The sequence below is a fragment of the Heterodontus francisci genome, chromosome 6 (genome assembly GCF_036365525.1).
Source record: "Heterodontus francisci isolate sHetFra1 chromosome 6, sHetFra1.hap1, whole genome shotgun sequence".
Taxonomy (NCBI): Eukaryota; Metazoa; Chordata; class Chondrichthyes; order Heterodontiformes; family Heterodontidae; genus Heterodontus; species Heterodontus francisci.
The window spans coordinates 38918339-38938979 of NC_090376.1; the positions used below are offsets into that span (position 1 = coordinate 38918339).

The window sequence follows — 20641 nt, forward strand, 5'->3', positions numbered from 1 at the left end:
TGCTGAAAGACAAAGCAATTGTACAGATCGGGTGTTAACGGACTGAAAACTGAACAGCCACTAGTACTAACATGAAAATAAAAGTGGGTACGCACAGTAGAAACAAACTGAACAAACTAAAATAAACACAAAAATAAAAGTAAAATGGGGGGGCCCCCGTCAAGCTGTGAAATTATTGAACTCAAATGTTCAGTCCGGCAGGCTGTAGCATGCCTAATCGGCAAATGAGATGCTGTTCCTTGAGCTTGCTTTGACGTTTGCTGGAACACTGCAGCAATCCCAGGACAGAGATGTGAAGATGTGAGCATGCGAGTGGGGGGGGGGGGGGGGGTGGGGGGTGGGGTGAAATGGCCAGCAACCAGAAGCTCAGGGTCATGCTAGTCTAGAGCAGTTGCATAGTCTTCATTGCAGAAAAGTCCACAAATTCAGAAGTCATATTAGAGTCAAGATCCAGTGCTCACTGATGCAAACAAAGAGCTGGCATTGTCAGGATATGGTCAGTGGGCCCAGGTAACATGAAACCTGAGCTTGAACTTTTAATTAGAGCTAACCTGCATCTGCTATTAGAGCCAGGGGAACTTGGACAGTGGAAGAGGGGAGATTGGGGGAGAAAGGGTAAAGGATGGCAACAGACAGCCAAGGACGACCACTTGTAGTAGGTCTATTCGAGGTTGAATCGCGCATGCGCATACACAATGCCAGTGTGACACATGCGCCAGGCCAGGCTGTATCATTGTCAACAGTCACTCCATAATTCTTCCGCCTTCAACTGTTACTTTGTTCTCTGATCTTACACTTACCAGTTAATAACTTTCGTGAATACAGGAGGTATGATAAGTAAGTTCGCAGATGATACGAAAATTGGTGGTGTTGTAAATAGTGAGGAGGAAATCCTTAGATTAGAGGGAGGTATAGATGGGCTGGTAAGATGGGCAGAGCAGTGGCAAATGGAATTCAATCCTGAAAAGTGTGAGGTAATGCATTTTGGGAGGACTAACAAGGCAAAGGAATATACAATGGATGGTAGGACCCTAGGAAGTACAGAAGGAACTTGGTGTACTTGTCCATAGATCACTGAAGGCAGCAGCACAGGTAGATAAGGTGGTTAGGAAGGCATATGGGATACTTGCCTTTATTAACCGAGGCATAGAATATAAGAACAGAGAGGTTATGATGGAGCTGTATAAAATGCTAGTTAGGCCACAGCTGGAATACCGTGTACAGTTCTGGCCACCACACTATAGGAAGGAGGTGATTGCACTGGAAAGGGTGCATAGGAAATTCACCAGGATGTTGCCTGGGCTTGAGCATTTCAGCTATGAAGAGAGACTGAAAAGGCTAGGGTTGTTTTCCTTGCAGCAGAGAAGGCTGAGGGGGGACATGATTGAGGTATACAAAATTATGAGGGGCATTGACAGGTTAGATAGGAAGAAACTTTTTCCCTTAGCGGAGGGATCGAGAACCAGGAGGCATAGATTTCGGGTAAGGGGCAGGAGGTTTTGGGGGGGGGGGGGGGGGGGGGGAGGGGGGGATTTGAGGGGTAAAAAATTTCACCCAGAGGGTGGTTGGAATCTGGAACGCACTGCCTGAAGAGGTGGTGGAGGCAGGAACCCTCACAACATTTAAGAAGTATTTTCATGAGCACTTGAAACGCCATAGCATACAAGGCTACAGGCCAAGTGCAGGAATATGGGATTAGCTGGGTGCTGGATGGCCGGCACAGACACGATGGGCTGAAGGGCCTGTTTCTGTGCTGTATAACTCTATGACCAGTGATAAGTTTTTCCCACACTAACCATAATCAAAATATTTTGTAATTTTGAATGCCATCAAGTCCCATTTTTGTAGCTGAAGCCTCACATCCCTGCTATTACCTGAAGCGACTGGCTTCTACACTTTCTCCATGGCCTTGACATCCTTCCTAAAGTAGGACAATATTTTAACTGCATCCTAACCAATGAATTGAGAGGGTTTGGAACTTTTTCCCTCCATTGCCTGTTAGATCATTAAAGATACAATGTAGCAAAAGTCATGCTTTCATAGCCCAAAATTTGGTGTTGTTTACAAAATACAAAGGCAGATTAATTCTATTCAATTGATACAGTTAATACATTTTTATACGTTTTCAGAAAATTATTACAATAATGTGATACTAATGCACATGTAATTAAATATTTAATATGTACTCATTTGTTCGTAACAAAATGCAATTAGAAATGTATGCCTGGTCAGTAAGTGAACAGCTGCAGAGCTTTTTGAAGACAAGTGTCAACTATTAAAATCAATTAACTGTACACACCTTATCAGGATGAGTGAAATATTTAGCAGGAAGGACTGGGTCCTTCGGAGACTCCAAGCTATATGTAGTACTTTTAGAGATGATGATATTCATTGCAACATCACAAACGGTGTACAATTTCTAAAAGGAGACAAAGATGTAAGCTTTACAGATTAATACTTCGAGAAAATCTGTTAAGGGTCAGTGGAAAAGTACACTTAAGTTAAGTTATCACTTGGATGTTATCCAACCATCCATTTTCACTTAAATAGTATCACTTGGTAGTATTTTTAAATTTTTACTGATGCCCACTGAAAGATACTGACCAAATAGAGAAGAGACTGCAGTTGCAGTGACACATTGAGACACAAGTCTCAAACATAAAATTATGAGGGGCCCAGACGGAGCAGAAAAGGAGGAACTCTTTCCCTTTGCAGGGAGATCAATAACCAGGGGGCACAGATTTGAAATAATTGATAGAAGGATTCGAGAGGAGTTGAGGAGAAATTTATTCACCCAGAGGTGGAGGAGGTCTGGAACTCACTACCTGAAAGGGTGGTAGAGGCAGAAACACTCATCACATTTAAAAAGTAGCTGGATATGCCCTTGAAGATCTGTAACCCACAAGGCACCAGACCAAGAGCTGTACAGTGGGATTAGGCTGGATAACTAATTTTCAGCCAGCCAAACACAATGGGACAAATGGCCTTCTTCTGTGCTATAAATTTCTATGATTCTATGAACGAGTTGATGCTTGTATCTATGCATGCCATTAAAGATCTCAATACCAGGCTCAAATAACATGTCATCAACTGGAGAATCTCAAAGTACAAGCTGCAATATATCCCAATTGTTCAAATTATTTACAAAATTTAAAGACAAACCTCATTCATCTTTGGATCATCTGGCCCCTGGACATCTTTAGTCTGTTTTATGTTTTCCACCATTTTTCTGATAAAAGCATGACTGTTGTTTTCATTTTTAACCATCAGGATTTCAAGCATAAACCATAAACATCTGGAGGACATGAGCAAAAATAACATATTAGGTTATTACTTAAGATTTCTAGAAAGAAATCAAGATAAATGAGCTGAATGAACAAGCAGCTCACTTATTTCACATGAAATTCCCTACTTGAGGGACCCGGCTAGACAGCATCCTTTTGTCCGAAGGAAAAGGAATGACTGGCTTGTCATCATTCATAATGCCAATTCTTATTTGTTTCCAAGAGTCTACTTTAATTCCAACAGTTTTCTCCAACTGCCAGAACAGAGTTACATATTAAGTCTTACTAACTGATTATATTTCAAAATTATTAATTGGATGTGAAACACTAGGGCAACTTGATGTGAAAGGCGAGATATAAATGCAATAAAACCAAAAAGTGCTGGAAATACTCAGCAGGTCTGGCAGCATCTGTGGAGAGAGAAGCAAAGTTAACGTTTCAGGTCAGTAATCTTTCATCAGAACTTGCAAAGGTCAGAAATGTAATAGGTTTTAAGCTAATAAAGTGGGGGCGGGGTAAAAGCGATCAAATGAGAAGGTGTTCATAGGACAGAGGGCCACAGAGAATAACTGACAAGGAGGTCATAGGACAAAGGCAGAAACAAAGAGTGCGTTAACGGTGTGGCGAAAGACAAAACGTTAGTACAGAGAGGGTGTTAAATGATAGAATAATGAAAGCCCTAGCCAAAAGCAAAAACATGAAAAACAAAGTGGGCAGGCACATGGTTTAAAAAAAAGCGTAATGATGAAACAAACTAAAAAATGAAATTAAAAAAAATACAAAGTAAAGGGGATGGGGGGGGGAGGCTGGTGCAGTCATGGTCTGAAATTATTGAACTCAATGTTCAGTACGGTAGGCTGTAGCATACCTAATCGAGGAACAGCAGCTCATTTACCGAACTTGCGGTGATGCTCATTGGAACACTGCAGCAATCCCAGGACAGAGATGTGGGCATGAGAGCGGGTGTGTTGAAATGGCAAGTGACAGGAAGCTTGGGGTCACGTTTTCGGACTGAGCGGAGGTGTTCCGTAAAGCGGTCATACAACCAGCGTTTGGCCTCCCCAATGTAGAGAGCGAATTGTGAGCAGCGAATACACTAAACTAAATGGAAAGAAGTACAAGTAAACCGCTGCTTCACCTGAAAGGAGTATTTGGGGTCTTGGATAGTGAGGAGAAAGGAGGTAAAAGGGCAGGTATTACACATCCTGCGATTGCATGGGAAGGTGCCATGGGGTCAAGGGTAATGGAGGGTGGACCAGGGTGTCGCGGAGGGAACGATCCCCTCGGAATACTGACAGGGGAGGGGAGGGAAAGATGTGTTTGGTAGCCGCATCACACTGGACATGGCGCAAATGGTGGAGGATGATCCTCTGGATGTGAAAGCTGGTGGGGGAGAAAGTGAGAACAAGGGGAACCCTGTCACGGTTCTGGGAGGGAGGGGTGAGAGCAGAGGTGCGGGAAATGGGCCGGACACGGTTGAGGGCCCTGTCAACCACAGTGGGGGGAGGAATCTTTGGTTAAGGAAGACATATCAGAAGCGCTGTTGTGGAAGGTTGCATCATCAGAGCAGATGCGTCAGAGACAGAGAAACTGGAGAATGGAATGGAGTCCTTACAGGAGGCAGGTTGTGAGGAAGTGTAGTGAAGATAGCTGTGGGAGTCGGTGGGCTTATAATGAATATTAGTAGAATTAATATGCATTTATATCTCTGTCATCAAGGTGAATTCAAAAGATAAATATGGTTCGCAACTCATAATTTTAATAAATGCTCCATGTCACTTGTTCATTTTCCAGAGCTGCATGACAAAGTGAGGAAACATACAACAGATGGGGGGGGTGTGGTGGAGGGGAAAAGGAGGAAAATAGGTCCTTGCTAGACAGATGCAGAAAAGTGAGAAATGGATGGGAAGTAATTGGGACATGGAGGGAAAAGGCTAAATATTTCATAGGATAATATGTACAAAAGAACAAGTACAGAAATAGTTGTTTATATCATTGCAACTTCTTAAATTATTTTGTCAAACACTGTAATGTAACAGTATAGTTCGATGGCACACTTACTCTTTAATATCTTTCAGTTGCTCAATATCCTGTACCTTTACATAATCTGGATCATGTGCAAGGAGGTGAATTGTGTATGGAACAACGTATTCAGGCAGCAACGATAACAATTTTTCTGCAGTCACACATTAAGAAAAAAGGTCATTGGTTTCCAAATAAAATATTTAAGAGGAGAAAGCACTCCATTACAACTGCAAATCATTAAGTGCCATCAATTCTGACTTTCCTCACTTAAATTAAAAATTCTCCTTGTTACGTCAGCAAACAGTATAATGGCAACAAAAAATGCCAATGATCAGCCTCTTCCACAGATCTTCAAAATTTAAAATTAACTTATTCCAGATTTTTTTCCCACCTCGTGCCATATGCTGTTTTGCTTGCTCTTCCATGCAAATGCCTCAACCTTGTTTATACTGGCCACCAACATTCAGATCAAAGCATGAACTCTGATTTTCCAGGTATTACAGTTTTGCCATTATGAAATCTCGAACCTCATTTTCTTGCAAAACTGCAAGATTTTGTTTAATTTTAAAAGTCAAAAATTCCAAACCATGTACCTATCAAAATTGCTAAATAATATATTAAAATGTATCCTGTAAGCATATCGATGGTTAAGCAATAATATGTGCACTCACAGCTGTTATATAAAATGCTCCATTTGGAGTCTCAGACATATTGTTAAGGGAGAAGTGCAGAGTACAAGCTAGGTGCTCAGAAAAAAATGGGCAAGTGAAAAAAATAAAATGGTTTAATCTTATTTTTCATTGATCATCCTTCATTTGCAATGCTATTTTGAAAAAGCAATCAACATTAGTTGGAAAAAACCCATGAAAGCTCCACAGAATTTTACTTGATTATATATATTTTTGCTACGACTTTACATACCACAAAAGTACTAACTTTAGTACATTATTGATGGGCAATATGTTCAAGCAGAGTGAAAGACCACCTAAGCAAGGACCACTAAGAAAATTATTCCATCTGCTCAGAAATATACTGATACAGCAAAAATAGCTTGGAAGAGACACAGGGCCAGCCCTTCATAGATGATAAATGGGAATCCATGAAGCAGCATGCACAATCTCATCTAATAATAAATTAAAAGGCAAAATTTAAAATCACCCAGAGAATACCACATCCCCCCCCCCACCCGGGAAGGTGGAACTCTTAGATCACTGCAGTGCTGCTAGGGAGGGTAAAGCCATCCACATTTTGTCTTAGTGTCCAAAGATCCTGGAACTTAAGCAGTTGGTTTTCCTGCACTCAGTTACTAGCTGGAAGACCCCACATCCAGACACTGTTCATAAAGGTATTATGAAAACAGTCCAGTCTAAGAAAATCACTCTTCTAGAGACTGAATCAGGAAGAATTGTTCAAAATCTGCTCCCCGTTCTTAAATCACACCAGCAGTTTATTAACACATCAATAGCAACCCCCACATCAATCACCTGGAACACGTTCCATCCCACCCTATCCCAAAAGGGCAACAGACAAAAATCTGGGGGCTGTGACATAGCAGGCAAGAAAAATAGCACACAATAGTGTCACTGCCCCCACCTGGTCATTCACACCTTCAGCCATCTGTTATAGCTCATTAACAGAAGGTGCCATATACACTGTGTACTATGATTGCAATGTAGCTCATTGCGTTGTAAATAATAAAAAGTGCCCTTACGCGAATATCTAAAGTTGGATAATCATACCAAAATTCCAAATGTTTGGAATAAAAATACTCAATACTGCAAGATTCAGTGTGAAAAACAAAACTTATGGGGAGATACGATAAATCACCAAGATCCTATTAGTTTGTTACGATCATCCGATTCATGGTTTGTATTAATTTTGTCGAGGTAACTTTTAATTTGGGAATTAATTTTTTTAAATGCAAAACAAACGAAAACACCTGATTTGAGAAGCTGGCAAACAATCTAAGGGTAACCCATGTTTATTTAGTAAGGTCATAATGGGAAGTGTGAAGATCCTCAACAATGGGAACCTCTTTGAACTTCTTGATGGAGATGGCGTGTCTGCAGCTACCTAAATTGGGAGTTTAAATTATTCATATGATATCCCAGAACAAAGAAAAGATTTGAAGTCAGAGGAAGCAAAGGAAATAGATGATGCAGGGGGTGCCTGTTGGCGTTTTGATCTGCGTGCTTGCTGACAGCCAAGTAGTTGGTTTCAGACAGGCTGTTGGTCAGAGAAAGCAGTTGGCTTCGGGAGCAGCTGAGCTCAGCAGCAAAGAGGCCATCAGGAACCAGGTATGTTTCTGTTTTGAGTAAGGCCCGTGTCAAGCTGTGATGTCTAGACTTGGGAGGTGATCTCATACCTCGGAAGATAGCTGAGAAACTAAGGAATCAAACTAAATTCATAAGAGCTGTGGTACACTTGGGATTGGTCTGAGGAAAAGTGAACAAACCGCCAAGATCCTGTAATGTATAGGGGAACTCTTGAGGTGCAAGTAAAATAGGGGTGTCCTGTTGAGACTTAAGAGTTTAAAGTATACGGCTTCATGTTCTGTTAAGATTTGAAGTTTAAAGCATAAGTGATCTCAAGTTGTAATGTTAAAGTAGTAGAGCTTTGCTTTGTTCAACTCTTGTACAGGAAATGTTTTTGTTTAAAATGTGAAATCTTGTGGCACACTTTCAGTAATAACTGGGAATTCGACTTTCTCTTTTTAAAAGTTACAAACATACCAACTAGGAGCAGGAGTAGGCTATTCGTCCCCTCGAGCCTGCGCCGCCATTCCATAAGATCATGGCTGATCTGTTTGCGGACTCAACTCCACTTTACTACCTATCCCAATACCCTTTGACTCCCTTGTTTGTCAAGAATCTGTCTACCTCTGCCTTAAAAAAAAACATTCAATGAGCCTGCCTCCACCACTCTCCAGGGAAAAAAGTTCCAGACTCAAGACCCACCCCCCCCCCCCCTCCCCCGAAAGAAAAAACTTTCTCCTTATCGGTCTTAAATGGGAGACCCCTTATTTTTAAATTGTGCCCCCTAGTTTTAGTCTCTCCCACAAAGGGAAACATCCTTTCAACATCCACCCTGTCAAGTCCCTTCAGGATCCTACACGTTTCAATAAGATCACCTCTGATCCTTCTAAACTCCAATGAATACAGACCCAACACTTCCAACCTTACCCAACGTCCCTAACGGGATCTTAACAAGATTCATCAAGATAGTTATTAATAGATAATACTAAATTCTACACAGCTTCATTCGAATGAACAGCTTCTCCAGTTAACTTTCACATATATAGTCCACTGTTCGATTGGGATGGTTTTTCACAAAACAAAATTAAAAGTTCAGTGAATACTCAGATTTTTAAAAATCTGTTCTTTTGAAGATCATACATTTCTAGAAAATTGCAAAATGAGCTCTACTACAGCAAAAAGATGCACAGTAATCATTCAGCGAAATACAGGGGAGAAAAAAATGCTGTAATTTCTTGAGCCACAACAGGTTTTTTTTCCCTGAAACTTGGCAATACCTACCACTCACTGCTGCATGCTGTTTCAGATATTCCCTCCTAATATTGATATTTTTCACCAGGCATTGTCTGGCATGTGCTCTTCTTTCTTTTGCTGGGTCCTTTGCGCACAGTGAGAAAATTGCCATGTACTCCAGTGGTAGGCGCAGTTTGGCAAGTCCTTTGTTGAGCTTTTGTGCAAATATCTGCCTCACTTGATAACATTCATCCTGTAAATGAACAATTTCATAGCCATAAAAAAAAGGAAACTGAATACTTAAATTGATATCACAACATACACATTTTTACAATCTTTATTGATGCACAGTTAGGTTTGTATCATAGCGTCCCCTGTTCTTTTATTTCTACAGGAACCACTGAAGAGCACCAATTTACATACTGTAAACACAGGCTTATGGGCATTAACAAATCTATGCACTTGACACATAACATTCCAGTTGGTTTGCTAGCAGCCTTTGATGCATGCTTGGGACTGCCACTTCCTTTTCAAAATATATTTTATCTGTAATAATTACGAATGGCTGTAATTTATGACTGATTAGCCTGTTCCAGGTACCTGGCTTCCATCCAACTCAATGCAATCAGAATTATGGCTTCTGAGAAGCCCAAATTGTTGTAGCCTCAACAGCTAAACTCCAGCCTCTTACACTGGTCAGCGATTGTATAGTAATGATGCACTATTTTTATTTTTAAAAACACTAAGTTCCAAGTATGCTCATTTGAAAGTAATTTCTTTTTAAATCTGTTCTTGGGATGTGGGTGACACTTACAAGACTGCATTTATTGCCCTTCCTAGTTGTCCTGAGGGCATTAAGAAGCAATGGTGGGACTGCAGCTACATATAGGCCAGATCCGGTAGGGGTGGCAGATTCACACCCCTCCTGCTGGACATTAGTGAACCAGCTAGGTTTTTGGAGAGAATCTTAAAGTTTTGATGGTTATTTTTCACAACTTACTAGATTCACTGAATTTCACAACTGGCCATAATGGAATCTGAACTCAGGATCTCTGGGTTGCTACTCTAGTACCACCACTAGGCCACCATACCCATGTACAGCTTTTTAAAGTTACGTGATCAATAGTAAACATTTTTCTGAAAAAAATGACATTTACGAGGCTCCTTTCATCTCGAATCAGGAGATTACTCCACTAACGTGAACCTCAGGATTTATCTCTACCAGTTAGCACACACTAAGAACCTAAGGAGCAACTGGTATGATAACATTTCCTAGAAACATACCGATTTACACTTATTAAAAAATTCATCCATAAACATAATTCAAACTCATGTCAAATTAATTGAAGCTCCTTCAGTGAGCCTCTGACTGCTAGTATGGTAATGAATCAACAGCTCATGCATAACAAATAAGATCAGTAACATGAAATAGAATGCCATTCAAGATAGATTTTCGCCTCTTTCTGTTCAGATTTTCTAGCTAAAACTGATGGCTCCACAGGCTTTTGGCTTATATATTACTAATCAAAGTAAGGGTGTAACTCAAACAACCAATCACTTACAAGCTCAATCCTATAAGAAGTACATTCAAAGTTTTATCCAGCTACAAAAATAATTCAAGCAGCAGATTTTTGGTGAAAATCAGCTTTCGCCTCTTGGCAGTCAGGCGTAAGAATTTAAAAGCAGTGAAATACATGATCAAATCATCTGTTTTAGCTATGTTGACTGAGGGAGAAATGGTGGTTAGGACCCTTGCTTTCTTCAAATATGCCATAGAATATTTTACTTATATCCACCAAAAAGGGCAGACAGCGTTTCAGTTTAACAATTTATCTGAATGATAGTAACCTCCAACAGTGAAGCAATCCCTTGGTATTGCACTGAAGTATTAGACTTGATTATATGCTCAAGTCTCTGTAACAGGGCTTGAACCACAATCTTCTAACTCAGAGGCAAGAGTGCTCCACTACGATAAAGTCAATAGCATTATACACTTTTCCCTTAAAAGCAGCAATGGTCCCTGCCTCAAAAACTGCTGTATCACAGCATTCCATATTCCAATAACCCTCTACATAAAGGGATTTCTCCCAACCCCTTTCCTCACTAATACTTTCAACTGACAACAGACACCATGACACGAAGAAACAGGATTTTCCTATTCACTCCCATCAAAGCTCCATAATTTTGAAGATATTAAATCTTCTCAGCCTTCTCTGCTTTGGTGGAAATAATCCTAGTGCCTCAAGTCTCTTCACAGTTAAAGTTTCACATCCCTAGCCAAGTTCAGGCTCACTTACAGAGAAGCATAGAAAATAGGAGGAGTAGGCCATTCGGCCCTTCGAGCTATCTCCGCCATTCATAATGATCATGGCCTATCATCCAACTCAGTCACCTGTTACCGCTTTCGCCCCATATCCTTTGATCCCTTTAAACCCAAGAGCTATATCTAACTCCTTCTTGAAAACATACAATGTTTTGGCCTCAACTACTTGCTGTGGTAGCAAATTCCACAGGTTCACCACTCTCTGGGTGAAGAAATTTCTCCTCATCTCAGTCCTGAATGGTCTACCCCGTATCCTTAGACTATGACCCCTGGTTCTGGACTCCCCCACCATTGGGAACATCCTTCCTGCATCTACCTTGTCAAATCCTATTAAAATTTTATAGGTTTCTATGAGATTCCCCCCTCACTCTTCTGAACTCCAGCGAACATAATCCTAACTGACTCAATCTCTCCTCATACTTCAGTCCCACCATCCCAGGAATCAGTCTGGTAAACCTTCGCTGCACTCCCTCTACAGCAAGAACATCCTTCCTCAGATAAGGAGGCCCAAACTGCACACAATATTCTAGGTGTGGCCTCACCAAGGCCCTGTATAATTGCAGCAAGACATCCCTGCTCCCATACTCGAATCCTCTAGGCCAACGTACCATTTGCCTTTTTTACCGCCTGTTGCACCTGCATGCTTACCTTCAGCGACTGGTGTACAAGAACACCCAGGTCTCGTTGCATATTCCCCTCCCTCAGTTTATAGCTGTTCAGATAATAATCTGCCTCCCTGTTTTTGCTACCAAAGTGGATAACATCACATTTTATCCACATTATACTGCATCTGCCATGCATTTGCCCACAAACACAACTTGTCCAAATCACTCTGAAGCCTCCCTGAGTCCTCCTCACAACTCACCCTCCCACCCAGTTTTGTGTCATCTGCAAATTTGGAGATATTACATTTAGGTCCCTCATCTAAATCATTAATATATATTGTGAATAGCTGGGGTCCTAGCACCGATCCCTGCAGTGCCCCACTAGTCACTGCCTGCTATTCGGAAAAAGACCTGTTTATCCCGACTCTTGGTTTCTTGGCTGCCAACCAATTTTCTATCCATTGCAATACACTATCTCCAATCCCATGCGGTTTAATTTTACACGCTGATCTCTTATGTGGGACTTTGTCGAAAGCCTTCTGAAAGTCCAAACAAACCACATCCACTGGCTCCCCCTCATCAACTCTACTAGCTACATCCTCGAAGAATTCTAGTAGATTTGTCCAGCATGATTGCCCCTTCATAAATCCATGCTGACTCTGCCCGATTCTACCACTGTTCTCCAAGTGCTCTGCTATAAAATCTTTGATAATGGACTCCAGAATTTTCCCCACTACCGACGTCAGGTTAACTGGTCTCTAATTCCCTGCTTTCGCTCGACCTCCCTTTTTAAATAGTGGGGTTATATTAGCTACCCTCCAATCTGTAGGAACTGTTCCAGAGTCTATAGAATCTTGGAAGATGACCACCGATGCATCCACTATTTCTAGGGGCATGCCCTTCCTTCATCAATCATCTTTGTCACTTCCTCAAAAAACTCAAATTAGTGAGACACGACCTCCCCTTCACAAAACTATGCTGCCTCTCGCTAATAAGTCCATTTGTTTCCAAATGGGAGTAAATCCTGTCCCGAAGAATCCTCTCTAATAATTTCCCTACCACGGACATAAGGCTCACCGGCCTATAATTTCCTGGATTATCCTTGCCACCCTTCTTAAACAAAGGCACAACATTGGCTGTTCTCCAGTCCTCTGGGACCTCACCTGTAGCCAATGAGGATGCAAAGATTTCTGTCAAGGCCCCAGCAATTTCTTCCCTTGCCTCCCTCAGTATTCTGGGGTAGATCCCATCAGGCCCTGGGGACTTATCTACCTTAATGCTTTGCAAGACACCCAACACCTCCTCCTTTTTGATAATGAGATGACTGAGACTATCTACACTCCCTTCCCTGGGCTCATCATCCACCAAGTCCTTCTCTTTGGTGAATACTGATGCAAAGTACTCATTTAGTACCTCGCCCATTTCCTCTGGCTCCACACACAGATTCCCTTCTCTGTCCTCGAGTGGGCCAACCCTTTCCCTAGTTACCCTCTTGCTCTTTATATACATATAAAAAGCCTTGGGATTTTCCTTAATCCTGTTTGCCAATGACTTCTCATAGCCCCTTTTAGCCCTCCTGACTCCTTGCTTAAGTTCCTTCCTACTGTCTTTATATTCCTCAAGGGATTAGTCTGTTCCTAGCCTTCCAGCCCTTACGAATGCTTCCTTTTTCTTTTTGACGAGGCTCACAATATCCAGCGTTTTCCCGAAACTTGCCAAACTTATCCTTTTTCTTCACAGGAACATGCTGGTCCTGGATTCTAATCAACTGACATTTGAAAGACTCCCACATGTCAGATGTTGATTTACCCTCAAACAGCCGCCCCCAATCTAAATTCTTCAGTTCCTGCCTAATATTGTTATAATTAGCCTTCCCCCAATTTAGCACCTTCACCCGATGACTACTCTTATCCTTATCCACAAGTACCTTAAAACTTCTGGAATTATGGTCACTGTTCCCGAAATGCTCCCCTACTGAAACTTCGACCACCTGGCCGGGCTCATTCCCCAATACCAGGTCCAGTACGGCCCCATTCTAGTTGGACTATCTACATATTGTTTCAAGAAGCCCTCCTGGATGCTCCTTACAAATTCTGCCCCATCCAAGCCCCTAGCACTAAGTGAGTCCCAGTCAATATAGGGGAAGTTAAAATCACCCACCACTACAACCCTGTTACCTTTACATCTTTCCAAAATCTGTCTACATATCTGCTCCTCTACCTCCCGCTGGCTGTTGGGAGGCCTGTAGTAAACCCCCAACATCGTGACTGCACCCTTCCTATTCCTGAGCTCCACCCATATTGCCTCGCTGCATGACCCCTCCGAGGTGTCCTCCTGCAGTACAGCTGTGATATTCTCCTTAACCAGTAATGCAACTCCCCCACCCCTTTTACATCCTCCTCTATCCCGCCTGAAGCTTCTAAATCCTGGAACATTTAGCTGCCAATCCTGTCCTTCCCTCAACCAAGTCTCTGTAATAGCAACAACATCATAGTTCCAAGAACCAATCCAAGCTCTAAGTTCATCTGCCTTACCTGCTTTAGGTCAGTTGTCCCATTTCAAGTGAATAGTTCCATCAAATATCGTAATATTTATAAGTATATACACTCTGGGTGTGTATGGGCATATGGAGACCAAAAAACATTTTTAGAAGCTTTACTCTCGAGAAGTGGTGGAAAATACAATAGAAATTTAGGTCATAAGTCCTGTTGCCAGTTTAATCTGATAGGTAGCTGCATCAGCACTACTGCAAAGCCTGGAGTTCCATTTTGTTTATGCTAATGCTAATTTGGAAGTTAAAATTAATGGTACTTTTAAGCCCAAGAGGAAGTATTAAATGTAATTTTGGGTTAATTCAGGTGCTGCTTACTACTATAAATATTTAAAATAGCACACTAAAAGGATACAGAGTCAAAAATTTCTAAAGAAAAGGCATTACCTTAATTTATACTGCATTGTTCCACAAGAAGGTGATGTGCACAACCAGGTCAGTACCATAATATCAACATGGGGAAAAGGGAGGATAGGACATGCCAGTGATTAACAGCTGCTCTACTGGTTGGTGTTGGCATGCTTTACAGGCAACCTTTAAAAGGTGCAATGTGTTTCAGGTACAAATATAGCTAATGCAATTAAACATTTGAGAGGAATCTCATCAGACCCAGCAAGAGAATAGACAACTAAGCACATTAGATTCTTCATGAAATGTAGAGGATTCTTCAAACAAGATATCATGGATTCCATATACTCAGGCTAATTAAAAACCCAATGAAAAAGCTTTTCAGAAGAGTGCTACTTTTTGTGGAATGACCACATCTAGTTAAAACACCAAATCTATCTCAATACAAGATGACCAAATTTACTCTATGGTGACTCAAAAACCAACTATGGTGCACATCAACTAATCATGTTGCTTTATAGAGCATCCTTCACAACCTCAGGATATCCCAAACCGCTTTACAGCCAATGAATTTTTTATTTTTAAACTAGAGTAGTCACTGCTGTAATGTAGGACACGAGGCAGCCAACTTGTATGCAGCAAAGGTCCACAACAGCAATGAAATAATAGCCAGATCATCTATTTTAACGATAATGATGAAGGAATAAATATTGACCAGGACGAAACCTCGGTCAAACTTCCGGATTGGCGCAGCACATGCGCAGTTGCTCACTAACATGTTGGGGGGGCGGAAACGGAACAACCACCCCCGATGACATAGAGGGGACGGACACTCCATTCCCAGCAACAGCATCCGGCACCACTTTTAAAGGGTTTCAAGCCGTTCCAAGACATTTTAAAGAGAACTGCAAGTGAGATTTAAATTTACACATTCAATTAAAAGAACGAAGCTGCTCTTCCACCCCCCCAATGACCTAACAAGTTATATATTTCCCTCTTCACCACCACCTCCCCCCACCCCCACAAAAAGTCTTTTTTGCCAGTCCGGAACGTTCACCCTAAACGTAGATATCTTTGCTTTTCAGCCCCTTCCCACTATCCCCTCAGCCAATAATAGTTTTCCCCACTCTCTTCCCCCCACCCCCCATCCATCCTGAAAACTTCATTCCTCCCCCCCTCCCCACCAGCGTTCCGCCTCGGATCTCTGAAAGGAGATCCAAAGGCGCAGAACTTCTGGCCACCGGCCAGAATATCAGCGTGGGATGACCATCACAAGGTAAGCCATTATTCATTCATTAAACTTTGACTTATTTGAATTAAGTTTCTTTTGCCAAGCGGCGGGGTTGGGTGGGGGTGGGGGGCACCCAGAGGCCTCGCCACCAGTAAAATGGGGCAGGGCCTTCCCGGTGTCGAGGCCTGTGGTGGGCCTCTCCCGGAGATATTTTCTGGTCCCCTGCCACGGCCCCTGACGTCGGGGAGCTGGTAAAATTGAGCCCCTCATTTTTCTTAGAAATAGTGCCATGGATATCATGTTCAAGGCATTTATATACGCTTATTTGGAGTTGTAAAGATTGCAAGTTTGATGAACTTCAGAGGAATGATGGATCACCTCAAACCAGAAAGGGGTAAGTTTGAAAAATATTCCATGTTTAATCAGAGCATCCTTTCTGCAAACTGCTTTTGTTACAAAAGTGAAGCAATACTTACAACAGTGATGATATACACAAGATGACGAACCCAGGTTCTGATTGGTCACCATTTTATCTGTATTAAATCTGAGCCATGCTACCTCATGACACATTTATTCTCATCTAGATATATTAACAGTTACCAGAAAACAATTCATCATCTTTCTGAAATAGGCCCCAGCTTTCAAAAAAAGTAACAAAGGCCTACAATCCTGATTCAGTCCATGCGCGAGTGTATACCATAATACAGCTGAGAACAACATCTCAACAACCAATTGAGATGAGTGAAAAGGCTTTCAAATTTAAAGATACATTTCAATAATTGGGTTCTTGCAAGTTTATAGTATACCAGTGCTCTCCCTATTAAGTTGTTTGCACGCATTAGATGTCAGGATGCATCAAAAGCAGCTTACAGTGAAAAATAAAAAGCCAAAACATCATGCTTGCTATCTGTTTACTTAGCAAGACTGTGTTTGATGAATTAAGTTACATTAAATTTCAAAAGCCTTGCATCAAAATGATTTATTTAATGGGAGGAATCTGAATCTATTCATATCTCGACACCAATGCCCAGTTCTAGAATAACAGAGCCCAAGTAGATTCTGGTGGTCAGCTGGCAGCTTTCAGCAAGCCCACTACACAACAGTAGTTCACCTGGAGATGTTAAAAACCCCTGATGGCTCAGCTTGTTAAAGTAAAGTAATGTGGAATTTAGCAACTGAGACCAATAAGCTCCCAGGTTGGATCTCATCAGTGCGGAATTAACTAACCCCAAAAGGTGGCAGTTAGAGTTCCAAAATTGACCACTGCACTCAAAACAGAGTAACGTGGAGAAAGCTATCTTACTGGAAGTGTAATATTGAATGACAACAGGATTGAAGTTACCTCAACACCGTGCAAGGTCAAACAGCAATGACTCAGAATCGTGGCCAACAGAAAGAGCTTTTTTTAAAAAAAAATATTCATTTGGGGGATGTGTGCGTCGCTGGTTAGGCCAGCATTTATTGCCCAACCCTAATTACCCTGAAGAAAGTAGTGGTGAGCTGCCTTCTTGAACCGCTGCAGTCCTTGCGGTATAGATACACCCACAGTGCTGTTAGGAAGAGAGTTCCAGGATTTTGACCCAGCAACAGGGAAGGAACAGCAATATAGTTCCAAGTCAGGATGGTGCGTGGCTTGGAGGAGAACTTGCAGGTGGTGGTGTTCCCATGCATCTGCTGCCCTTGTCCTTCTAGGTGGTAGAGGTTGCGGGTTTGGAAGGTGCCGTCGAAGGAGCATTGGCGAGTAGCTGCAGTGCATCTCGTCTATGGTACACACTGCTGTCACTGTGAGTCGGTAGTGGAGGGAGTGAAAGTTGAAGGTGGTAGTTGGCGTGCAAATCAAGCAGGCTGCTTTGACCTGGATGGTTTCGAGCTTTTTGAATGTTGTTGGAACTGCACCTATCCAGGCATTTGGAGAGTATTCGATCACACTCCTGACTTGTGCCTTGTAGATGGTGAACACATTGGGGGGGGGGGGGGGGGTTAGGGGGAAAAGAGGAGGCGAGTTACTCGCCACAGAATTCCCAACCTCTGACCTGCTCTTGTAGCCACTGCATTTGTGTGACTGGTCCAGTTCAGTTTCTGATCAATGGTGCCACCCAGGATGTTGATAGTGGGGGATTCAGCAATGATAATGCCATTGAATGTCAAGGGCAGATGATTAGATTCTCTCTTGTTTGAGAGAGTCACAACCATCTCCCTTTACGCTAGGTATGACTCCAACCAGCAGAGAGTTTTCCCCGATTCCCATCGTCTCCAGTTTTGCTCAGGTACCTTGATGTCATACTCAGTCAATTGCTGCCTTGATGTCTAGGGCAGTCACTCTCACCTCACCTCAGGAGTTCAGTTCTTTTATCCATGTTTAAAACAAGACTGTAATGAGGTCAGGAGCTGAATGGCCCTGGTGGAACCCAAACTGAACATCAGTGAGCAGGTTATTGCTGAGCAATATTTAGGATAAGTTATCAGGAGAACACTCCGCGAACCATACCCTAACAAATTTGGCAGAGCAGGGCCAATGGGGAGGGTAGACAAAGAAATTGATGGAAAAGAATCCAAAAAATTATGACTATCTGACATGTGGTAGTAGTCATCAACATGAAATATTCGTATACATTACTCATAAGTTATCACCACAGGGCACAAATAAGGAGCATGGTATACATGAAGCATTGAGGCAGTGGTCTTAAGAGCCAATTTAGCAAGGTTGTCATAGATCACAAATGGGGACGGTTTACTAACTTGACCAAAAAGAGAAATCTGTGTGTTAGGACAACTGAGGACAAGGTCAGAAATCATGTCATATTGTAAAATGTGTTTTTTGTTAGAGGGTAAAGAGCACTCTAGAATTGAGGTACACGATATAGCTTACTTGTAATCCAGTTCCAATTATGCTCTAAGCAAACATATTATCAGTACTCAACAGTTGTAAATCAACGTAGCTCACGGACCATACTGGCATATTTTATGATAAACAGTACAGAAATAGAATAGTATCACAAAAATATTAAGACTTATTTTCAAGATTGTCAAGCTAAAACCTCTGTTCTGCAATAAATTTTCAAAGCAAAACAAATATTAAAAAGGTGCTTATTTTTCTCACTGAACTAACTATATTGACATCAACTTAGTTATTTATATCTGGAAGTGAAAATCAAAATAAAACATACCCAGTACTGATAAAAATGGAAAATTACATTTTCAGATCGATAAAGTCACTTACATTCATTACCAGTGCACATAACTGAAACTGTTCTAGTGTAATGATTTCATAGTAACAGGGCTCCTGTGCCAACTTCAAAACAGCACAGCCAGCTGCCAGGCGCAGACGTGACATATCAGGTTTGCTGCAAAAGAACACAGAAAAACAGACAGTTTAACCTCAGGATGTGGATAACAGCCCTACTTTTGTTCAACTCAGATTTAAAAATGACAAAACCTGACTGATTACGCACCATCTTGTTATTTTTAATCAAATTGTTTAATTTAATATTTTCGTGCAAAAACATTAGCTTCACTCAGGTGCCACTTTACATAACAATAAACTTTTGCGAAGTACATTTTTCTCTTAAACACTAGAATACTAAACATGAATTCCCACCAAGGCATAAGAGCAAGATATTACTGTGATTGCTAAGCAGCAAACAACTGAAATCTTCTACATACTCAAATTTAACTGCATTTAAAACTAAATTACAGCAATGTAGTTAAATTGGAAGATTTAGAAATGGAATTTGCTTTTGCTTACATTGATTACATTACATACTTATTTACATAAGTTATGATAAAAACCTGAATCAACTAATTTAAATAAGGTTTCTCATCACTCTATTCCATCTTTATGGCAGACAATGATGACCATGTCAGATGCAGTTAGGCGAAAGCAGAGCTTGCTAAGAACTGGATTGGAATCAAGTCCAGACAAATGACGTAAGTCTCCTCCCTCTAATAAGTGTTCCGAATGAAGTTTGGGTAGTGTCAGTTTAGTTTTCATTCAGCATGACAGAGTAATACAGCACTCAATTTCAACAAATTGCCCACTTCCCTCCAAAAACAGCCACAATTTTTCTAATGTGGGGGCCTAGAGTTCCCTCTGTGGGCACAATGCAGAAGTTAGAGCCAAAAATGCATCCACTGTCATGCCCATTTTGTCAATGCCAAATTATGTCCAAATATCCCCCCAATCTCACTTGAATATGCCTAAACGTAAAATGGCTGTAAATCAGCATAAACAAACAGATCAAAGCCAGCGCTGAACCCATGCTATATATTCCTTCATTAATTATGAAAATTTAAGTTTCAACTCATTTAACTGTTAGTCATGTACATTTGTCACAGCAGGTTAAGAATTTGCAATCGCGGAAGCTTTGCAATTTTTTTTTAATGTGACAAATTTGTGCCATAAAAATCAATTCAAAGGAACAGAAAATAGAGCATATCTGAGGAAAACTCATTTTAAAAAACACAAATTGTAATAAAACACAAGAATTACTTTCTTTCCCACTGTGTCAAGTCGCAATGCAAAGAGATCCTCCAAGCAAGTACAATTGGAGGTTACTTGTATTTCAGAGTGGAGGAATGAAATTAGCTTTGTGGGCAGAGGCTTTGATGGACAGCTGTAAACAAGCATGGAGTCTTGGGCATATAATAATTGCATGTTTATCTCATACCCAAAATTCTGTGATCTTTTAAGCAATGTAATTGGTTTGTGCCCAGATTATGTGCGTCTCTGGATGCAAATGTGGAGGAAATTCCAGACCCTGCAAGGCAAAGCATGTTAACAAGTTGA

The 20641-nt window shown here is 41.3% G+C and overlaps 1 protein-coding gene across 3 annotated transcripts in view; it reads right to left on the reverse strand.

The window, feature by feature from the left end:
- The window catches only part of pds5b (PDS5 cohesin associated factor B), a 261787-nt gene that overhangs the window by 33286 nt on the left and 207860 nt on the right, over positions 1-20641 (reverse strand). For all 3 annotated transcript variants that reach the window (XM_068033499.1, XM_068033498.1, XM_068033500.1), the window contains exons 24-28: positions 19076-19199; positions 8846-9050; positions 5346-5460; positions 3163-3295; positions 2300-2419 (exon numbers count right to left, since the gene is read on the reverse strand). In XM_068033499.1, the coding sequence (XP_067889600.1) occupies positions 2300-2419; positions 3163-3295; positions 5346-5460; positions 8846-9050; positions 19076-19199 (697 nt within the window). The remainder of the gene's footprint in view (positions 1-2299; positions 2420-3162; positions 3296-5345; positions 5461-8845; positions 9051-19075; positions 19200-20641) is intronic.